This window comes from Phoca vitulina, unplaced genomic scaffold (genome assembly GCF_004348235.1).
Source record: "Phoca vitulina isolate PV1807 unplaced genomic scaffold, GSC_HSeal_1.0 scaffold58, whole genome shotgun sequence".
In the NCBI taxonomy this organism is placed as follows: Eukaryota; Metazoa; Chordata; class Mammalia; order Carnivora; family Phocidae; genus Phoca; species Phoca vitulina.
In genome coordinates this window covers 7,751,292-7,771,929 of record NW_022589761.1, presented here as the reverse complement: position 1 = coordinate 7,771,929, position 20,638 = coordinate 7,751,292, and the positions used below count along the sequence as shown (strand labels likewise).

The 20,638-nt window shown below is 38.8% G+C and overlaps 1 protein-coding gene across 7 annotated transcripts in view; it reads left to right on the top strand.

The window, feature by feature from the left end:
- Positions 1-7,258: 7,258 nt before the first annotated feature.
- The window catches only part of ZFP30 (ZFP30 zinc finger protein), a 44,761-nt gene continuing 31,381 nt past the window's right edge, over positions 7,259-20,638 (top strand). For 2 of the 7 annotated variants that reach the window (XM_032390317.1, XM_032390315.1), the window contains exons 1-2: positions 7,259-7,646; positions 19,856-19,912. Coding sequence is in view for 4 of the 7 variants with exons in the window: in XM_032390315.1 (XP_032246206.1) it covers positions 19,904-19,912 (9 nt within the window). In the remaining 3 variants the exon portion in view is untranslated. Of the gene's footprint in view, positions 7,647-8,329; positions 8,478-19,855; positions 19,913-20,638 lie in introns of those variants that run through there. The other 5 variants (XM_032390313.1, XM_032390316.1, XM_032390319.1 and 2 more) reach the window with 5 other exon arrangements.

Sequence of the window (20,638 nt, the reverse complement as noted above, 5' to 3'; positions counted from 1 at the left end):
TTAAATACATTCACATTGTTGTACAACCAATCTCCATAACTCTTTTCATCTTGCAAAACTAAAACTCTATGTTCATTAAATAAAAACTCTATTCCTCCTGCTCCCCATCTTCCAGCATCCACCATCTACTTTCTGTCTCTATGAATTGGACTACTCTAGGTACCTCATATAAGTGGAATCATACAGCATTTGTCTTTTTGTGACTGGATCATGTCACTTAGCATAATGTCCTTGAGGTCCATCCATATTGTAGCATACTGAAGAATTTTCTTCCTTATTAAGGCTGAATAATATTCTATGTAAATTTTGTGAAACCGTTCATCCATCAGTGGACACGTGGGTTGCCTCCACCTTTTGGCTATTGTGGATAATGCTGTTATGAACATGGGAGTACAAATATCTCTTTGAGAGCTTGTTCTCAATTCTTTTGTATATATACAAAATATACAAATTGCTGTATCATATGGTAATTTTTGGTGTTGGAAAACTGGACAGTGACATGCAAAAAATTAAACTGGACCACTCTCTTATGTCATGCTAAAAATTAACTCAAAATGGATTAAAGACTTGAATGTAAAACCTGAAACTATAAAACTCCTAGAAATAAGCAGAGCTGTTAGCTCTTTGATATTAGTCTTGGTGATGAGTTTTTGGATTTGACACCAAAAGCAAAAACAACAAGTAGACTAAATCAAATGAAAAAGCACAGCAAAGGAAACCATCAACAAAATAAAGAGGTAACCTAATGAATGGAAGAAAATATTTGCAAACTTTATATCTGATAAGGGATTAATATCCAAAATATATAAAGAAGCCATGCAACTCAACAGAAAAACAAACAAAAAATTTCAATTAAAAAACGGGCAGAGCACCCGAATAGACATTTTTCCAAAGACATACGAATGATCAATAATGGCATGAAAATGTGTTCAGCATATCAAGGAAATGCAAATCAAAACCACAATGAGATATCTCCTCATACCTGATAGGATGACTGTTATCAAAAAGACAAGAAATAAGCATTGGCAAGGAAGTGGAGAAAAGGGATATTTTATGCACTATTGGTGGAAATGTAAACTGGTTAACCATTATGGAAAACAGTATAGACTTTCTTCAAATAATTAAAAGTAGAACTACCAAATGATACAGCAATTCCACTTCTGGGTATTTATCCAAAGGAAATGAAAATACTAACTCAAAAAGGTGTATGCACGCCATGTTCATTGCAGCACTATTTACAATAGCCAAGACGTGGAAGCAACCTAAGTGTTCATTAATGGATGAATGGAAAAAGAAAATATGATATATTTAGAAAGTGGAATATTATTTTGCCACAAAAAGAAGGAAATCTTGCCATTTGCGACAGCATGGATGGATCTTGAGGGCATTATGCTAAGTGAAATCAACCAGACAAAAAAAGATAAATACTGTATGATCTCACAGAATCTAAAACAAAACAAAACCCAAATTCATAGGTACAGAGAACAGATTGGTGGTTGCCAGAGGTGAGGGGTGTGGGTGGGTAAAATGGGTGAAGGTGGTCAAAGGTCTAGTTATAAGTAAGTTCTAAAGATGTGATATACAGTATGGTGACAATAGTTAGTACTATTGTTTTGTATATTTGAAAGTTGCTGAGAGGATAGATCTTTTTTTTTTTTTTTTAAAGATTTTATTTATTTATTTGAGAGAGAGAGAATGAGAGAGAGCACATGAGAGGGGGGAGGGTCAGAGGGAGAAGCAGACCCCCTGCCGAGCAGGGAGCCCGATGCGGGACTCGATCCAGGGACTCCAGGATCATGACCTGAGCCGAAGGCAGTCGCTTAACCAACTGAGCCACCCAGGCGCCCGAGAGGATAGATCTTAAAAATTCTTATCACAAGAAAAAAAAATTGTAACTGTGTAGTGATAGATGTTAACTAGACTTATTGTGATCATTTCACAATATATACAAATATTGAGTCGCTCTATTGTAGAAAAAATCAGTTGTATTTATATACACTCGCAATGTACAATCTGAAAGTGAAATTAAAAACAATTTCATTTACAACAGCATCAAAATAATAATATATTTAGGAATAAATTTATTTATTTATTTAAAGATTTTATTTACTTGAGGGAGAGAGCACAAAGGCATGGGGAGGGGCAGAGGGAGAGGGAGAAGCAGACCTCCTGCTGAGCAGGGATCCCGGGGGCTCGATCCCAGAACCCTCCGGGATCATGACCTGAGCCAAAGGCAGACCCTTAACCAACTGACCCACCCAACCAACCAACTGACCCACCCGCCCTTACTTAGGAATAAATTTAACAAAAAAGTATAAAACTTAGAAAACTACAAAACATCTGGTTAAATAAATTTTAAAATTTTAAAAGACTTAAGCAAATGGAAAAACATCCCAAGTTTATAGATAGGAAGACTTAATATTGTTAAGATGGTAGTACTCCCCAAGTTGATCTATAGATTCAAAATGATTCCATCAGAATCCCAGATGCCTTATTTGTAAAAACTGACAAGCTGATTCTAAAATTCATACGCAATTGCAAGGGATCCAGAAGAATCAAAACAATCTTGAAAAAGGAAAACAAAGTAGGAGGACTCCTACTTCTCTATTTTAAAGTTACTATAAGGACAGTCACACACTATTATATTGGTACAAGGATGGGAACATAGATCAATGGAATAGAATTGAGAGTGCAGAAATAAACCCAAACATCTATAGGATCAATCAATATTGATTCAGTTGAGAAAAATTGAGCAGGTTTTTAAATAAATGTGCTGCAACAACAGCATAGCCACCTGCAAAGAATGATGTTGGGCCCTTCTCTCTTATCATTTATAAAAATTAACTCAAAATGGATCAAACTGCTAAATTCAAGGGTTATAACTTTTTTAACTTAAATTTTGTTAGTTAACATACAATGTAATATTGATTTCTGGAGTAGAATTCAGTGATTCATCACTTACATATAGCACCCAGTGGTCATCACAACAAGTGCTCTCTTTAATACCCATCCCCCATCTAGTCCATCCCCCACTCACCTCCCTCCATCAACGGTGTTTGTTGTCTACCGTTGAGTTACTTATGGCTTGTTTCCCTTTCTCCTTTTTTTCTTTTCTCCCTTCCCATATGTTCATCTATTTTCTTTCTTAAATTCCACATATGAGTGAGATCATATGGTATTTGTCTTTCTCTGACTTATTTCACTTAGCATAATACAAGGTAGGAAGACTTCTGTAAAACTCTCTGAAGAAAACACAGGAGCAAATCATCATAGTCTCAGACTACCAAAGGATACTTAGATATAACATCAAGAGCATGACCAACAAAAGAATTAGATAACTTTCATTTCAAGATCATTAAATATTCTGTGCTTCAAAGGACACCTTCTAAGAAGTGAAAAGACATCCCACCAAATGAAAGAAAATATTTGCAAATCATGTATCTATTAAGGAACGTCTATCCAAAATATACTGACAACTCAATAATAGGCAACTAACTCAATTTTTAAATGGGCAAAGGATCTGAACAGACATTTCTCCAAAGAAGGTATACAAATGACCAATAATTGTATGAAAAGACACTAAACATCTTTAATGATCGGGGAAAAGCAAATCAAAACCACAATGATATATCACTTCACACCCACTAGAATGGCTATAATTTTAACAAATGGAAAAATAGCTGTTTTTAAGGATGTGGAAAAATTGTAACCCCCAAACTGTATGACTGTCCTCATTATCTAATTTAAGAACATTTTTATCACCCCAAGAAGAAACCCTATACCTACCAGCAATCACTCCCAATTTGTCCTAACCCTGCCAACCCTAAGTAACTCTGATTTACTCTCTGTATCTATAGACTTGCCTATTCTGGATATTTCTTATAAATGAAATGTGGTCTTCTGTAACTGGCTTCTTCACTCAGCATAATGTTTTCAAGGACTATCTGTGTTGTGGCATGTATTTTTTATTGCCAAATTATATTGTATGGATATACCACATTTTCTTTGTCCATTCATCTATTTATAGGCATTTGGGTTGTTTTCACTTTTGGCTATTGTAAATAATGCTGCAATGAACAATCGTGTGCAAATTTTTGCATGAATATACATTTCCAGTGTTCTTGGGTGTATGTATAGGAGTGGAATTATGGGGTCATACAGTAACTCTATGTTTAATATTGGCCTCAAAGAATGAGTTGGGAAGTGTTTAATGTAATAGCTTTCGGGGACTTATTTTGTGTAAGCTTTATACATGTTTCCCTTGATCCATATGGCACTCCTGAAAAAAAAACCTGTTATCAAGATTTTTGATGATATAGGGCGCCTGGGTGGCTCAGTTGGTTGAGCGACTGCCTTCGGCTCAGGTCATGATCCTGGAGTCCCTGGATCGAGTCCTGCATCGGGCTCCCTGCTCAGCAGGGAGCCTGCTTCTCCCTCTGACCCTACCCCCTCTCATGTGCTCTCTCTCTCTCATTCTGTCTCAAATAAATAAATAAAATCTTAAAAAAAAAAAAAAAGATTTTTGATGATATAGAATATGTTGTGCATAGAGCACACATCATTAGTTCAAGGTCAGAGATGGTAATTTTCAGGACTGGGATTTGAATCTCAGGATTGTCATAATCAGAAGCATACAATCTTCATAACCAGCCATTTTATTTCACATTTTACTCTCTTCCTCATAGTTCTTTTCTACTCTCATCTCTGTAATAGCTGCATCCATATTCTTCTTTCTTGTCCTAAATAACTCTCATGCAAACTCTTCTTCCATCAAATCCTACTTATTCTACTTTATTTCCTCCATCCTCTTCCACTCATACCAGGCTCAGCCAACACTTTAGTATCTTTTAGGGGTTTGGTTTGTTTTTAGCTATTTTTACATTTTAATAGCCATCCTCTGTGTTTTTCTATTAGCACAAACCCACCTTTATATTACTACTGTTGGCTCTCAAGTCACCTTCGTTCACATTCTTATTTTAGGGTGACTCTAAATTATACCCATACTTAAATTGCACGTTGACTCTGGACAAAAATCTTTGGCTTTCACTCCCTTGATTATCCTTTTAGTTTTGTTCCACTGATTTGTGGTGCTAAATATTTTTGAGTATAATAAACTTGACACTAGTTGACGTTTCTCTCCTTTAAGCAACTTGAGGTTTTCTCTGGACACTCGTCTTATTTTATCTTAAAGACACATTTTAGTTTTCCAAATCAATTTTCCCTTAAACATGACTGTCCTGATCTTGGCACATGGGTTCCACCTGATATCACTCTGCTTGACCTCTACTATCTTCATGGCGCTTCCCTTTCCAAAGTTTATCCTTCAAGGTAAGCTCCTAGTCTTCTTGAAGTTATTCTGCTCCGCCTCCTGCCCCCACCATTTCTGGAATCTTTTCTAATAGGCTTCATCAGCTTCTAAGCACCACTTCTCACCTCTGCTTACCAGCTCTCATTCCCTGACATTCTTCTACCTAAAGTCAACTGTATTAGGAAGTACTCACATTTATTTTGGAGTTACAGGCTTTTTCTGTGTGTGTGTGTGTTTGTGTGTGTGTGTGTTTTATTTATTTATTTTTTTTTTTTTTAAAGATTTTATTTATTTGACAGAGAGAGAGACACAGCAAGAAAGGGAACACAAGCAGGGGGAATGGGAGAGGGAGAAGCAGGCCTCCCGCGGAGCAGGGAGCCCGATGCGGGGCTCGATCCCAGGACCCTGGGATCATGACCTGAGCCGAAGGCAGATGCTTAACGACTGAGCCACCCAGGCGCCCCTGTGTGTGTGTTTTAGAGAGAGCATCAGCCGGGTCAGGGGGAGGGGCAGGAACAGAGAGAGAGAGGGACAGTGAGAATCCCAAGCGGAGGGGGCTGAGCATGGGGCCCGATCTTACAACCCTGAGATCATGACCTCAGCTGAAATCAAGAGTTGGACACACCCAACTTACTGAGCCACCCAAGCATCCCTATGGGCTGAAACTGGGTTTTTCTGTTTTGGTCCCCATTTGTGACTTTTAATTGTTTCCAAGAGGTTAAAGGGGTAGGATTCATATCTAAGCTGTTGTACTGACCATACTAGTAAGTCTTTATTTTTTTCCAATTGGGGGAGTCAGGAATCAAACCATAGAAGACTGGAGAGGAATAAAATACAACTCCAAATGCTGTAGAAGGAGACTGAAATTGTACACATGAAAACAAGATCCCTAAGGCATTGGAGGGTGTGGGATCCATAGCCATATGCAAGGAACAGAGACATGATCTTATAAAAAAACATATTTGAAACTATGTGTCAGACCATTTGGTTTGCTTTTTTGATTCTCCAAAAGTCAAGTAAAACTGATGGTACCAGAACATGCACTCCAAGCATCATTAGTTTCCTGATGAAGAAAATGAGGTAACTCATCCAAATTCACATATCGTCTTACACACATTGGGGCCATCTTCTGAGTCACCACTATTATACACACACACACACACACACACACACACAGCCTGACACTCCAGACAACCTGCCATCAGCCCCCTTACAAGCTTTTGGATTACTCACCTTCAGTTTTTCTTGTGGGATTCAGGCTGAGACACCCAGGTTTCTGTTCCCTGAGCAGTGTCCAGGTCCTGCTACACACTCATCCACTGAGGAAGGCAAAAATGGCAATTTAGTCAATCAATCCCAGGTCCCAGGTCCCAGGTCTCAGTAGGTTATGTGAAAATTAATAAGGGGAAACCTCACTAAAGTAGAGTCAGGAGGCTAGAAGAGGGTCTGTCAGTTATAGGAAGAATCGTCAATTAAGGACCCTCAACAGGAAAGAATGTAAATTACAGGCCCCAAAAGGGAAAGATGTACATTGCATCACCTACAAGAAACTGACTACCCTGCAGTTTGGCAATGATAAATCATTATCACCCTGGTTTTCTCCAACGGATTTTCCTTCAAAACAACTTCCCAACTTCCTCCTTCTTTTCCATGAAACAGTTGTTCCTCTCCTTCGTTTGCTGGACTTGCTTACCATTTTGGCAGAACATTCTCCTCCTGAATTGCAATTCTGTTATTCCCAACAAACCCATTTTGGTGGTAAAGTAATTGACAGTTTTATTTTTAAGGTTAACAGATACAAGTTCTAAAAGAGTCTTGGGTGAGGCTCCACTCTTCACTGTGGGCAAGCTTAGCGCAGTCAACTAAGACAAGCTACATGAGAGGTAGCTTCACCCTTTCCACCTCTAGACTACATTTCCCAGAAGTTCTTGCGGCTCTAATCAAGTTCCGTGGGAACGCGGCAACCTTTTTCTATTTCTTCGGAAACATGTGGCTCGCAGGCACTGGCAGGGCCCATGGAGGAAGCGTATCTCCAGGATGTGTGGGCTGCCTCCTGTGGGAACCCGATTCGGAGACTGCGTTTGGATCTGGAAGACCCCTTGCAGCGATCTGGAGAGGGGAGCAGGAATATCGGCTTGGCTCAGGTTTATGCGTCGGCAGGAAATCGAAGCGCCAGGCGCCATCTTGTCTGAGCCGACCTGCTTCCGGACTACATTTCCCAGAGGCCTCCGGAGGAACAGGGCCGCTCCTTCACTAGCTTGCCCGATTCTCGGCCTCCCGGCAAGGGGAATTACAAGGTGAGCGGCCTGAGTCTTGGGGGCTCGAGCAGGCTGCGCAGGTGCGTCCGTGGGTTGGGGAGGAGCAGCCTGAAGGGGTGGTCTGGGCGGGTCTGGAATCTCCGGCGCGTGTGAGTTCGTCGGACTGGGGGAAGGGACAAGACGAACAGGATTCCATGTGTGCGGCTGTGACCTTATGTGACTGTACGGCGCTCTGTGTAGGGGTGTGATTGTCTGTCCCTGTGGTGGGTGTGTCATTGCGACTGACCATGCGCGGACCTCTGTTTACAGGTGTGGCTGGATATCCCTGTTGTAGGTGTGTGGTTCTGACTGTGCGGCTGTGTGTGTGTAAGGTGTGACTGTCCCCACGGCGGGTCTGTGAGTGTGTGCGTTCATTTTTTGTGATATTGTGTGTAGGAGGTGGGGAGTGTACAGAATCTGATTATGCGGCCATGACTGTTATCTGAGGAGTGTATGTGTTTGTGGTTGTGGTTGTGTTAGCAACCTAAGCCTTTGTGAGGACGTGTGAGTGGGAGCATGTAACTTTTTGTGGCACCGTGTGTGCAGTTGGAGGGTGCCAGTAATTGTTGCCAGGGTGGCAGTGTGTGTTGTCCCAGTAGTTGTGTGAGATGAAGACAAGATTTTGGTTTTGGACAGCAGAGATTTCTCCCCTTCTGACATGCTCAGACAGGAATGCTGTGAACAGCCTAGACTCCATCCCTCCTCTCCATGGGTGGTAGGTATGAGTCCAGAGCTACTACTGCTCTGGTCAGTCTAGGCCACAAGAAAGGCCTGGCATCTCACGATTCCTTTCTCCTTCCTCAGCTCTGCTCTTCTCAGATAGGTCCCCAGAGGAAGGAGGAGGAATGGCTGTTGAGGAAGCCAAATAGAAGGTGCGAGGGGGTTTCCTTTTTAAGCTTTTCTTCTTCTGGATGGCCTTGTTTAACATAGAGTCATCTATGTGACCTGGACAAATTTCCATTAAAGAAAATGATGGGAAGCTTTAGGGGTGGGCACACAAATCCCAACATTTCCCCTCATTTCCTTCTACATAGTGTTCACGTACTAATTTAGAAAATAGCTCAATTTCTCCAATGTTATTAAGCTTTTGCTTCTTTTTCAACACACACATAGACACACACATAGACACGTACATATGATTATTTTAAATAATTTGGAAAATGGGAAGTTACAGAGAGCAAAAGTAAACTCCTACCACGCAGATATAACCATTGTCAATATATTGATTGATTTCCTTCTAACACATTTCCTGTGTTCATACAGTATACATTATTTTCAAGATCAGAATCTCATAGCATTTATCATTTCAAATTTTTATCTTTTCACTGAAATTTATAGCTATTATATAATTAGTTTTTCCTTGGTTAAAAATTCCTGAATATTACATACATACACAAAAGTGTTTAAAATATAGACATACAGTTTAAGAATTATAAAGGGAACGTCTATATGACAAAAACTTGTGTCAGCCCTCCAGAAGCCTCTGTTCTTCCTGCCCCAAGAATAAACCTATACTCTTCACCTCTTTAGGTAACCCTAATTCTGACTTTGATGATAATGTATTTTCTTGTTGGTGTTTAAAAAAAAAAAAACCAAACAGTTTATTGTATATCTACACATCCCTAAGTAATATAGTTTAGTTTTGTCTTTTTAACTTTATAGAAATGAAATTGTGCTGGGTAATGTTTTGAGTCTTGTTGTTGTTTTTCCACACAATATTGTATTTCTTAGGCTTATCCTTATTGTTATAAACCACAGCTACATATTTGGACGTTGGTTGTTTCTTGTTTTGGGCTCACTTGAAAGGGCTGCTCTAAACATGTTTTTACAAGTACTCTGGTGCACATATGCATGCTTTCCTAGGGTATAAACATGCAAATCAATTGCCAGGCCATAGGATATGTGTGTATCTTCAAATTTCCTAGATAATGCTGAACTGGTTTTCAATATGGTTGTACCAGTTAAATTCTTACCAGCAGTTTATCAACATAGTCATCTGTATTCTAATACTTGGTCACTTGGTATTTTAATTTTTTTTTATTTGCTGATACAAAGATATATCATTGTTTTTTAAAGTATAACATACATTCCAAAAGTACAGAAATCAAAATATGTGACTTGATGAATTTTTTAAAACGAGCAAATTCATTTAACCAGATCTCAAATCAGATTAGGAAATAGAACATTACCAGCATTCTAGAAGCCTAATTCTTGTCCCATCCATTCACTACTCACCTCTCCCAAAGATAACCATCACTCTATCTTCTACAGCCATAGATGAATTTTGTCTGTTCTGGAATTTCATATAAATAGTATCACACAATTTGTGCTTGGCTTTTTTTAACATTGTATTTCACAGGTAATAATGAGTATAATATGTAATAATATTATGTAGTATGAATATGCAGGATTCATCCATGTTGCATCATGTGGATCATTCATTATTATTGCTGTTTAGAATTCGATTGTATGACTATAACACAATTTATTTATCCATTCCATCATTGATTGGCATTTGAGTTGTTTTCAAGATTTCAGATTGGGGCTATTATGGAAAAGGCTACTCTAAACATTCTTCATGTCTTTTGGTGCACATATAAATGCATTCTGTTGGGTGTATCCCTAGGAGTGAAATACTTATGTTGTAGGTTATGCATATATTCAGCATTAATACACACTGGTAGTTTTCCTAAATGATTGTATCAATTTACATTCCTACTTAATTGTATGAGAACAGACTTTAGAACAGAAGCTTTGCCAGGAAGAGCAATAATTTATAATAAAAAGGTTAGTGCACCAATAAGATATTATAGTCCTAAATGTACATACCTTTGTAAAATGTTTCAAATGTATTTGACAGAATTAAAAGATGTAGTGGACAAAACACAATCATAGTAGGGGATTTTTAGCATTTTTTCACTTTTCACAGCACTTTTCACTGAAAGAACAATCAATATATGCCCAGTAAAGCTATATAATATTAGAACAGTATAATTGACAAACGACGTAACTGTCATATGTGGAACAGTGTATCTTATAACTACAGTATATATTATTTTCAGATGCTTATGAGACTTTATCCATATTAATCACATGCTGGACCATAAAGGAATCTCAGTAAATTTTAAAGGACTGAAATAATGTTTTGTGACCACACTGGAATTCAGCCAGACGTCAATAACAAAAAGATGCCTAGAAATGTCCTTAATATTTGGGATTTAAGCAATGAATTTATAAATAACTGGTGACTCAAAGAAGAAATTGCAATGGAAATTAGAAAAAATTTTAACTATATGATAATAAAAATATATCAAAATGTGTGGCATTGCTAAAGCTGAACCTGAGGAAAATACATAGCTGTAAATGCATAAGCTAGTAAAGAAGAATGTTGAAAAATTAATTATCTATGTATTCATCTCAAGCTGTTTTTTTAAAAGATTTTTTATTTATTTGAGAGCACAAGAGAACGAGGGGAGGAGCAGAGGGAGAGGGACAAGCAGACTCCAACTGAGTACGGAGCCTGACATGGGGCCTGATCTCATGACCCTGAGACTATGACCTGAGCCGAAACCAATAGTCGTATGCTTAACTGACTGAGCCACCCAGGTGCCCCCATTTCAAGATGTTAAGACAAAGTATACTAAATTAAATCCAAAGAAAGCAAAAAAAATGGGAAATAATAATAGAGCTCAAATAAAAATTTATATATATTGAAATATAAAATGAATGTACAACAGAGAAAATTAACAAAGCCAAAAATTTAGTTTTGGGAATTAATAAAACTGATAAACCTCTAGGAAAATATAAAGAAAAAAAAGGAGATAAGACACAGATTACCAAGTCAGATATGAGAAAGGCTGAGTTCTCACTTAACTCTTGGTTGGTCCCTGGGACTTGGTTGCATATTATACGATCATTAAAACCTGAGCTGGTGGTCATTATGCTGAGTCCCTTTTTATATGTCATCAGACATGAAAATTTATGTTTTTAATGTAGATTTTTATTTTTGTAACTCAGTTTCTTTACTGGATGTGATATGTGCTTAAAGTTGCATGATACGCAGGGCGCCTGGGTGGCTCAGTCATTGAGCATCTGCCTTCGGCTCAGGTCATGATCTCAGGGTCCTGGGATCGAGCCCCACATGGGGCTCCCTGCTCAGCGGGAAGCCTCCTTCTCCCTCTCTCACTCCCCCTGCTTGTGTTCCCTCTCTCGCTGTTTCTATCAAATAAATAAAATCTTAAAAAAAAAAAAAAGTTGCATGATACGCAATGTCATCACAACTCATCATCCTGTCATAATATACTGAGCTAGGCTAGGCGTTTCCTAAAAAACCTAAATCTTCCTAATATCACTATTTAATTATTAAGGGTTTAGTTTTGTTAATAAAATGTTCATTTCATAGGTGATAATGGATTGAGTATGCAGTGAGCTCTCACTTGGGACATTCAGCTTATTTATTATTTTATCGTACCCTGTTTCTACTTGGATTTGTGTGTGCTCACTTGTGCCAACTAACTGTGATGCCCTTTCTATCTGGGGTTATTGTGTGAGGCCACAGGTGTGATGGGTCCTTCCTGGTTTTGGTACAGTTTTTCCTATTTCTGAGGCTAACTGGCCTTTTCAAAGTTCCTTGAGTTTATACTTTTCAGATTGTACAAGTAGAAACAAGCACTTATACTAGAAATATAAATAATAAGACAAGAAGAAAACCCACACATATAATCACTCACTAATTATAGCCAGTAAAATATTATATATTTTTATTCACCTTTTTTGTGAACTTTATATTTTTCTCTCACGTGTTATTATGGACTTAAAGCATTTTTCAGTGTTTTAATTACCTGATGGTTGCAATGGACTCCATCATAGTACAAGGAGGAGCCGCAGAAGAAGTATTCATAATATATTGTTGCATGTTTCACTACACGGCCAGTAAGGGCCCCTATTCAGAGACTTTTTTTTTTTTAACTTATTAAGTAATCTCGGGACGCCTGGGTGGCTCAGTCCGTTAAACATCTGCCTTCGGCTCAGGTCATAATCCCAGGGTCCTGGGATTGAGTCCCCCATTGAGCTCCTTGCTCAGCGGGGAGCCTGCCTCTCCCTCTGCCTGCCACTCCCCCTGCTTGTGCTCTCTCAAGAGCTCAAATTCCCCACCCCGAGATGAAGAATTAAGTGCTCTACCGACTGAGCCAGCCAGGCGCCCCTTAGGAGACTCTTAAAAGGGATCCTTTCAACACAACACCTGACACTCTTGAAAGTATCATCTTTTGGCAACTGCAGCAGCAGAACGTTCCAGATTTTTTTAAGAGTGGAGTCAGCTATTATTCAGGAACCCTCTTTCCTTTTCTTTGATCTTTTCCTCACTTCTCTTTCCTTCTTGGAATTGAATAAAAGACCAAATACTGAAGACTCTTTTATACCTGAGAGTTTATGTTGAGCAAATGTGCTGCTATTGTTGGACTACTTTAAGTGGTGCCAGAGCTCAAAAGTTTTCTTTCTAAGATTTAGTTAGTGTTCACATTGATCCTTTTTTTTTTCTTCTTATGGTAAGAATCTTGAAAGAAATCTTCATTTTTTCAACCTTCAAAATTTTCTCATACTTTGATAGATTATTGGGGGCAAGGGGCTAGCAATGAATTGAGGAAGTAATTAAATCTGAGATATTTCCACAGTAAACATTTATTATGGAATAGTGAGCAAAATTTGCTTTTTAAAAATGATCAAACAAGACTTAAATTTTAAATTCAGGTGGGCACCTTCTTCCTCAGGAAAGGGGCTGTGGGGATGACAGGTACATGCAGCTGTTAAATGTTAGCTTCATTATACAGTGACTCAACACTCCAGTGGTGACTCTGACTTCATAAGGCTATTAACTTTCCTTATGACTCTATTTACCTAAAAAATAGCAGGCACAAGACTAGGAGAGTTAGAATATAGATAGTATTTTTTCAAGATTAGCACACAGTGTTTTGAGCAGACTTACTCTGGGTTAAAGTAATCTGGGTGGCGCGGATGAAAAAGTGAACTGAAAGCCTGGAGTTTCCTCAAGACAATCAGGATGAGCATGAGTGTCCCCAGTTTTATTGGGCCTAAGCCCTTTCTGTCTTAATTACCTCCATCATCCCTTCTCCTGGCCAAAACCAAAGATGTGCTGGTTCTCCTCTTCCATTAGCCATTCACAATGTTTATTCCACTCTCAATTTCCTTGTCCTTAATAGGAAATAAGAGTTACTGCCTCTTCCCACATGAATGGGAATGCCTTTGGGAAAGTAATGGACAATAGTGGAAATTACATTAGAAAAGAATTCTAAAGAATTGAGTTCTTAAAAACTAATTTCACTCAGCAACATTAGTCATAAGGAAAATGTAAATGAAAACCACAATGACATACCACTTCCTATCTAGTAGGATGCTTATGATAAAAAAGAGATAATAACAAGATGAAGATTTTGAGAAATTGCTGGTGGGATGCAACATGGCTCAACCTCTTAAGAAAACAGTTTGGCAGTTCCTCAAAATGTTAAACAGAGTTGCCATATGGCTTAGCAGTCCCATTTCTGGGTATATACTGAAGGGAACTGAAAAAGTGTATCACACAAAAACTTGTCCATGAATGTTCATAGGAGCATTATTCACAATGGTAAGCCAAAAAGTGGAAATAATCTAAATGTCTTTCAACTGATGAATGGGTAAACAAAATGTGATCTATCCATACAATGGAATATTATTATTCAGCTATAAAAGGAAATGAAGTACTGATAACATGCCGCAACATGGATATACCTTGAAAACGTGATAAATGAAAAAATCTAGTCACAAAAGGCCACATATCCTATGATTCCATTTATATGAAATATTAGACAAGTCCATAGAGGCAGAAAGTAGATTCATGTCTGCTTAGGGCTGAGGGAGGAGGGGGAAAAGGAGATTGACTGTTAATGGGCTTTCTTTTGGGGAAAAGAAAATGTTCTAAAATTAGATCATGGTGATACAGTAGAAAACATAGAATTTATATATTTTAAATGATTGACTTATATAATATGTGAAGTATATTTCAATAAAGCTATTCAAAGAAAAATCAAAGCTAACCTAAAATTAGTGGAGGAGAGTCCAGATAAAACCATATTGGCCGGGGCGCCTGGGTGAGTCATATGGTTAAGCGTCTGCCTTTGGCTCAGGTCATGATCCAGGATCCTGGGATCGAGCCCCACATGGGGCTCCCTGCTCAGCGGGAAGCCTGCTTCTCCCTCTCCCTCTGCCTCTCCCCCTGCTCATGCTCTCTCTCTCACTCTGTGTCTCAAATGAATAAATAATAAAAAAAAATCTTAAAAAAAAAAAACATTGGCCATGACCTGATAATTACTTTTTTTAAAGATTTTATTTATTTGAGAGAGAGAGAGTGAGCGAGAGACAGCGAGAACAGAAGTGGGTAGGGGCAGAGAGAGAGGGAGAAGCAGACTCCCCTGCAGAGCAGGGAGCCTGATGCAGGGCTCTATCCCAGGACCCTGCCTGAAGGCAGACCCTTAACAGACTGAGCCACCTAACCTGATAATTATTGAAGTTAGTTAGTAGGTACATGGAGGATTTTCACTATTTAAACTCTACTCTTGTGTGTGTTTGGAGATTTCTGTATTAAAAGTTTAAAACAAAACAAAACAAAACAAAAAAACTCACCTAATGCCTAATGGTGAAATACCAGAAGCACTCACCGTAAAATCAGGGAGAAGGCACTATCAGCAGTATTATTTAACCTTTTTTACCCCCTAAATCCTTTAGAAAACCAGTACTCCATAGGAAACAACTGGAAAACAACTGCTTTATTTTTTCCCCATAACTTCTACCAAGCTTCTCTGGGCCAGTTAATTTCCTGCCTATGGATAAGTGTTTCAGTCACAGTTGGAAAATAAACAGTCCTCTGGTTTCTTTCAGTCACAAAATCAGTCTCATTTTAGTAATTAGAATGTCTGTTTCACTGTACTAATCGATGCCATAAACTTTTGTTTTAAAAGTTTAACCTCCTGGCTTCTCGAGCTAGAAGCTTCCAGTGAGAAAGCTTGATGATTGCTTCTCTTTTTCCTTCTCCTAACCTTCTCTGTTTCACTAGACAACTTGAAGTGGGGAGCAGCAAAACAAGAGGGGAAGAAAAATCTTAATTGTAGGGACGCTGGATCTCTATTGCCTTGGGGCACGTTCACAACTACTAAGGAGAGGGCTGCTTACAGTTCCTATATTCAGGCTTTGGGCATCAGTCCTCCACGGAGCTCTTCTCTAGAGCTGGAAATCCTTTTGGTAGGCTTAGAATAAAACCAGACCCAGGCCAGCTCCTACTATGGGGCCCATGATAGCTACTTCGAAGAGGGACTGTGGCCCCAGTCTCTGTGCTTTCTAAACTCTGGAACACAAGACAAATTTTCCCAAGACCTCCCATCACATTCTGCTTGGAACCCTTGCGGCACTGGGGTCCCTCTTTTCTGTCCCTGTGAGGCAGGAGGACTACAGAGCATACCAGTGCTTTCCAAAAATAGATCTTTCTCTCAAAAACAGCCTCCTCTCATACACTCTCCAATCTCTGAAACACCTTTGGAATAGATGTTGAATGGATCCAAGGGCACAAAATCAGTTTGCAGCCAGCTCCTTTTGCACGATACATAAGATGGCCAGGGTTCTCGGGGTACCTGGTGGCTCAGTTGGTTAAGCGTCAGGGTCCTGGGATCGAGCCCCGTTTCGGGCTCCCTGCTCAGTGGGGAGTCTGCTTCTCCTGCTCCATTTGCTCTTCCCCTCCACTTGTGCTCTCTCTCTCTCTCTCTCAAATAAATAAAATCTTAAAAAAAAAAAAAAAAGATGACCAGGGTTCTCGCTCATTCTCATTCAGGGAGAATGCAGAGTTTTGTGGCCCCTGTTGTCTTGCTCTTCTTCAGGACTTCTCCTAAACTAAGAATGAGAGAGACATAGTTTAACATCCTGTTATAGACTGAAAACTATTACAAATAGAAGAGAATTCAAAAAGGTACACAGTCAATATCCAGAAGTCAATAGAATTTTGTTTATTTAAAACAAAAATAGATGAAAGATGCATTGGGAAAAGTGTAATAACAATTTTAAGTAAACAATGATATAAAACACATTTACATATAATATAATAAATATATACTTAAAATATAATTGTTTATATTTTAATTTTCTGTGTAACATAATTATATCATATACATATAAATTATTATAATTTATAAATATAATTCATAGCCACAAAAATAGTATGAGATACCTAGGAATAATCTAAAAAAGAAATGAACATGATACACATGAGGAAAACTTTTCAGTATCCTGAAGGACAGAAACATTGATTTGAATAAATAGAAAGGTATTCTGTGTTATAGGAAAGCAAGACTCAACATCATAAAGGTGTCAGAACTCCTTAAGTTAACTTATGCATTTTATGCAGCCTCAAGAAAAATACCAATATATATTTTAAACAATTTATGCTCATATGGGAAAGTAAGAATATCAGGAAACTTGAAAAAGATGAGTAATGAGGGGTTATTTATTTATTTATTTTTAATCTAGACAGTCTGGCTTCAGAGCCAGAAACTTTTTTTTAAAGACTTTGTTTTTAGAGGAGTTTTAGGTTTACAGCAAAATCCAGAGGAAGGTATAGAGATTTCCCACATACACCCACAGCCTCCCTGTTCATTATCAACATACCCCATCAGGTACATTTGGTACACTTTTTTTAGTAAAAGTTTTATTTTTTTTAAGATTTTATATATTTGAGAGAGAGAGAGCACAAGTGGGGGTGGGGAGGGGCAGACGGAGAGGGGGAAGCAGACTCCGTGCTGAGCAAGAAACCTGACTTGGGGCTGGATCCCAGGACCCTGGGCATCATGACCTGAGCTGAGGGCAGACACTTAACTGACTGAGCCACCCAGGCACCCCCATTTGGTACACTTGAAGAACCTATACTGACACCTCATGATCATCCAGAGTTCACAGTTTAGATGATAGTTTATTCTTGTTCATTCTGTAGGTTAGGACAAATGTATAATGGCATGAATCCATCATTATAGTATCATACAAAGTAGTTTCAGTGCTTCCAAAATCCTCTGTGTTCTATTTATTCATCCTTCTCCAAACCCCTGGCAACCACTAATCTTTTTATTGTCTTCAGAGTTTTGCTTTTTCCAGATTATTATATAGTTTGAGTCATACAGTATGTAGCCTTTTCATATTGACTTCTTTTACTTAGTAATATGCATCTAAGCTTCCTTTATATCTTTTTATGGCTCCATAGCTCACTTCTCTTTATCACTGAATGACATTCTATTTTCTGGATATACCACAGTTTATTTAACCATTAACCTACTAAAGGTTCCAAGTTTTGGGAATTAGGAATAAAGCTGCTGTGCAAGTCTTTGTGTGGACATAATTTTTCTGCTCCTTTGAGTAAATACTAAAAAGTATGATTGCTGGATCATATAAAAGTATGTTTAGTTTTTTGGTTTTTTTTTAAAGATTTTATTTATTTATTTGAGAGAGACAGCACAGAGAGAGAGGGAGAAGTAGGGAGCTGACGCTTAACAGACTGAGCCACCCAGGTCCCCAAGTATGTTTAGTTTTGTTAGAAACTGTCAAGCTGTCTTCCAAAGTGGATGTACCATTTTGCATTCCCACCAGCAATGAACGAGAGATCCTGTTGCCCCTCACCAGCATTTCGTGTTGTCAGTGTTCTGGCTTTGGCCATTCTAATAGGTATGTAATGGAAACGGCCTTTTATTAAGACATATTTTTAAATTATAAGATATATTTTTGACATATTTTTAAATTATATATAAAAAATAAATTACAATAAATAGAGTGTGATGCTGGCCAAAGAATAAAGATGGATCACTGAACCAAAATAGAACCACAGTAAATCCAAACATGTATCATCTGTGATAATGGTTTGGCATTTAAACCAATGCTGTAGTCACCTGCGGTAAGGCTCCCCCCGCCCCACATCAACATATCTGAAGTCAGGTAATATCTTACACAGTTTTCATCTTTCTTAGTGGCATATAAAATAATAGTGCATTTTAAGTGAGATATATTATTCACATGTGACTTTGGTACACTTGGGTAGTCAGCCTCCTATGAGAGAAATTAAGTAGGATTCCTAACTCATAAATTATACTGAAATAAAATTATAACTTATAATTTTATACTATAGTGTTTTGTTAAATAATATTCTACCAAAATAAAATAATAATTGATTAAAGACCTACGTGTGACAAAGCATTAAACAGAGAAATTTTTTTTTAAAGATTTTATTTATTTATTTGACAGAGAGAGATATAGCAAGAGAGGGAACACAAGCAGGGGGAGTGGGAGAGGGAGAAGCAGGCTTCCCGCTGAGCAGAGAGCCCGATGTGGGGCTCGATCCCAGGACCCTGGGATCATGACCTGAGCCGAAGGCAGACGCTTAACGACTGAGCCACCCAGGTGCCCCTAAACAGAGAAATTTATATAAATATGCATAGGTAAGAAAAATCTTCTTACCCCAAAGCTATAAAAGTTGACACTTTGTTTTGCATGGCAAAAACATATAAGCAAAGTTATTATTATTATTATTTTTTTTTTTTTTTTTTTTAAGAAAACAGAGCTATAGGGTAAGAATGAGGAGTAAGAAAACAGAGCTATAGGGTAAGAAAACAGAGCTATAGGGTAAGAATGAGGAGTGCCTCTGTGTAAGGCTGAGGTGGGGAGTTCTGGGGGGATGGGAGTTGACAGACTGTCTTGGGCTTGGGAAGTGAGAAGACTTCATTAGGGAAATCTTAGTCCTTCTGATCAGAGCATACTGGGTTCCTGGACAAAGGGTACCATTTGGGTGAATTTGCTTGAGGACCTGAGTGAGGGCTGCAGAGGAGGGATCTCCTCAGGCAGGTCAAAGAAGCTCTGTCTTGGGTTTACTGAAGTGGGACAAGGTCTGGCCGGAATCACTTGGCTGAGTGATTAACCCAGAACCTGGGTTAATCAGTTGAAGGAGAGGGAATCTGCGTCTGTATTCCTTTGAATCCAGTAGCCAGGATCCATTTTACTATAGCTAAAGCCTGGGGCTTCTGGGGTTGAAGAAGTAGGATTTATCCCATACTCCCACTGACCACAGTTACATCATAAGACCCAGGGTGGTCACCTGAAAGCTGTAAAGCCAGTGTGGTTTCTAGAGCATTTCTTTGCTTCCCCAGTCCTGCTTTCTCAGAATACTATCCTTTCTCAGGAAAACAGCCCCAAGGAGGACTGATCCTCTCCTGCAATACTGAAAGCCATGGCCCAGGTGAGTTGATGCTTTTTCTTACCTTCCTGACATTTAGTTTCAAATTTAAAAAAAATTTTTTTAAATGGTCGTTTGAGTATTTGTTTTCCTACTCCTGACATCTTTGGCTATCAGGTTTCCCCTTCAGGATCCTTGGTCTCCTTTTCCTCTCAGTCTAACCAGATTATCCTTTACCATTCTTTTTTTTTTTTTTTTAAAGATTTTATTTATTTATTTGGCAGAGAGAGGCACAGCGAGAGAGGTAACACAAGCAGGGGGAGTGGGAGAGGGAGAAGCAGGCTTCCTGCCGAGCAGGGAGCCCGATGTGGGGCTCGATCCCAGGACCCTGAGATCATGACCTGAGCCGAAGGCAGATGCTCAACGACTGAGCCACCCAGGCGCCCCAATCCTTTACCATTCTTAAGTGCCCTCTTTTTTTTGACCCAGCATTAATATTTTCACCTGGCATCTCTTTTCTTAGCCCTCTCCCAGGAGCTATGATGGAAAGGAAATGAGAGTAGATGTAGAATGAACTTATGCTTTCCAGACGGTGATTTGATGAGGTGGAGATGTGTAAGTTGCTTAGTTGGGAGCAAACATGGGTTTGTTCTACAGATCGGTATTTACCAGTGAGATAGTATAGGAAGTGATATTGGTAGTTCCAAATGTTAGACCGTTGCAAGACCTCCTGGTTTATGAGCTTGGAAGATTGTGGGCTTGGTAGCTGATCCCGACGGATCTCTGTGA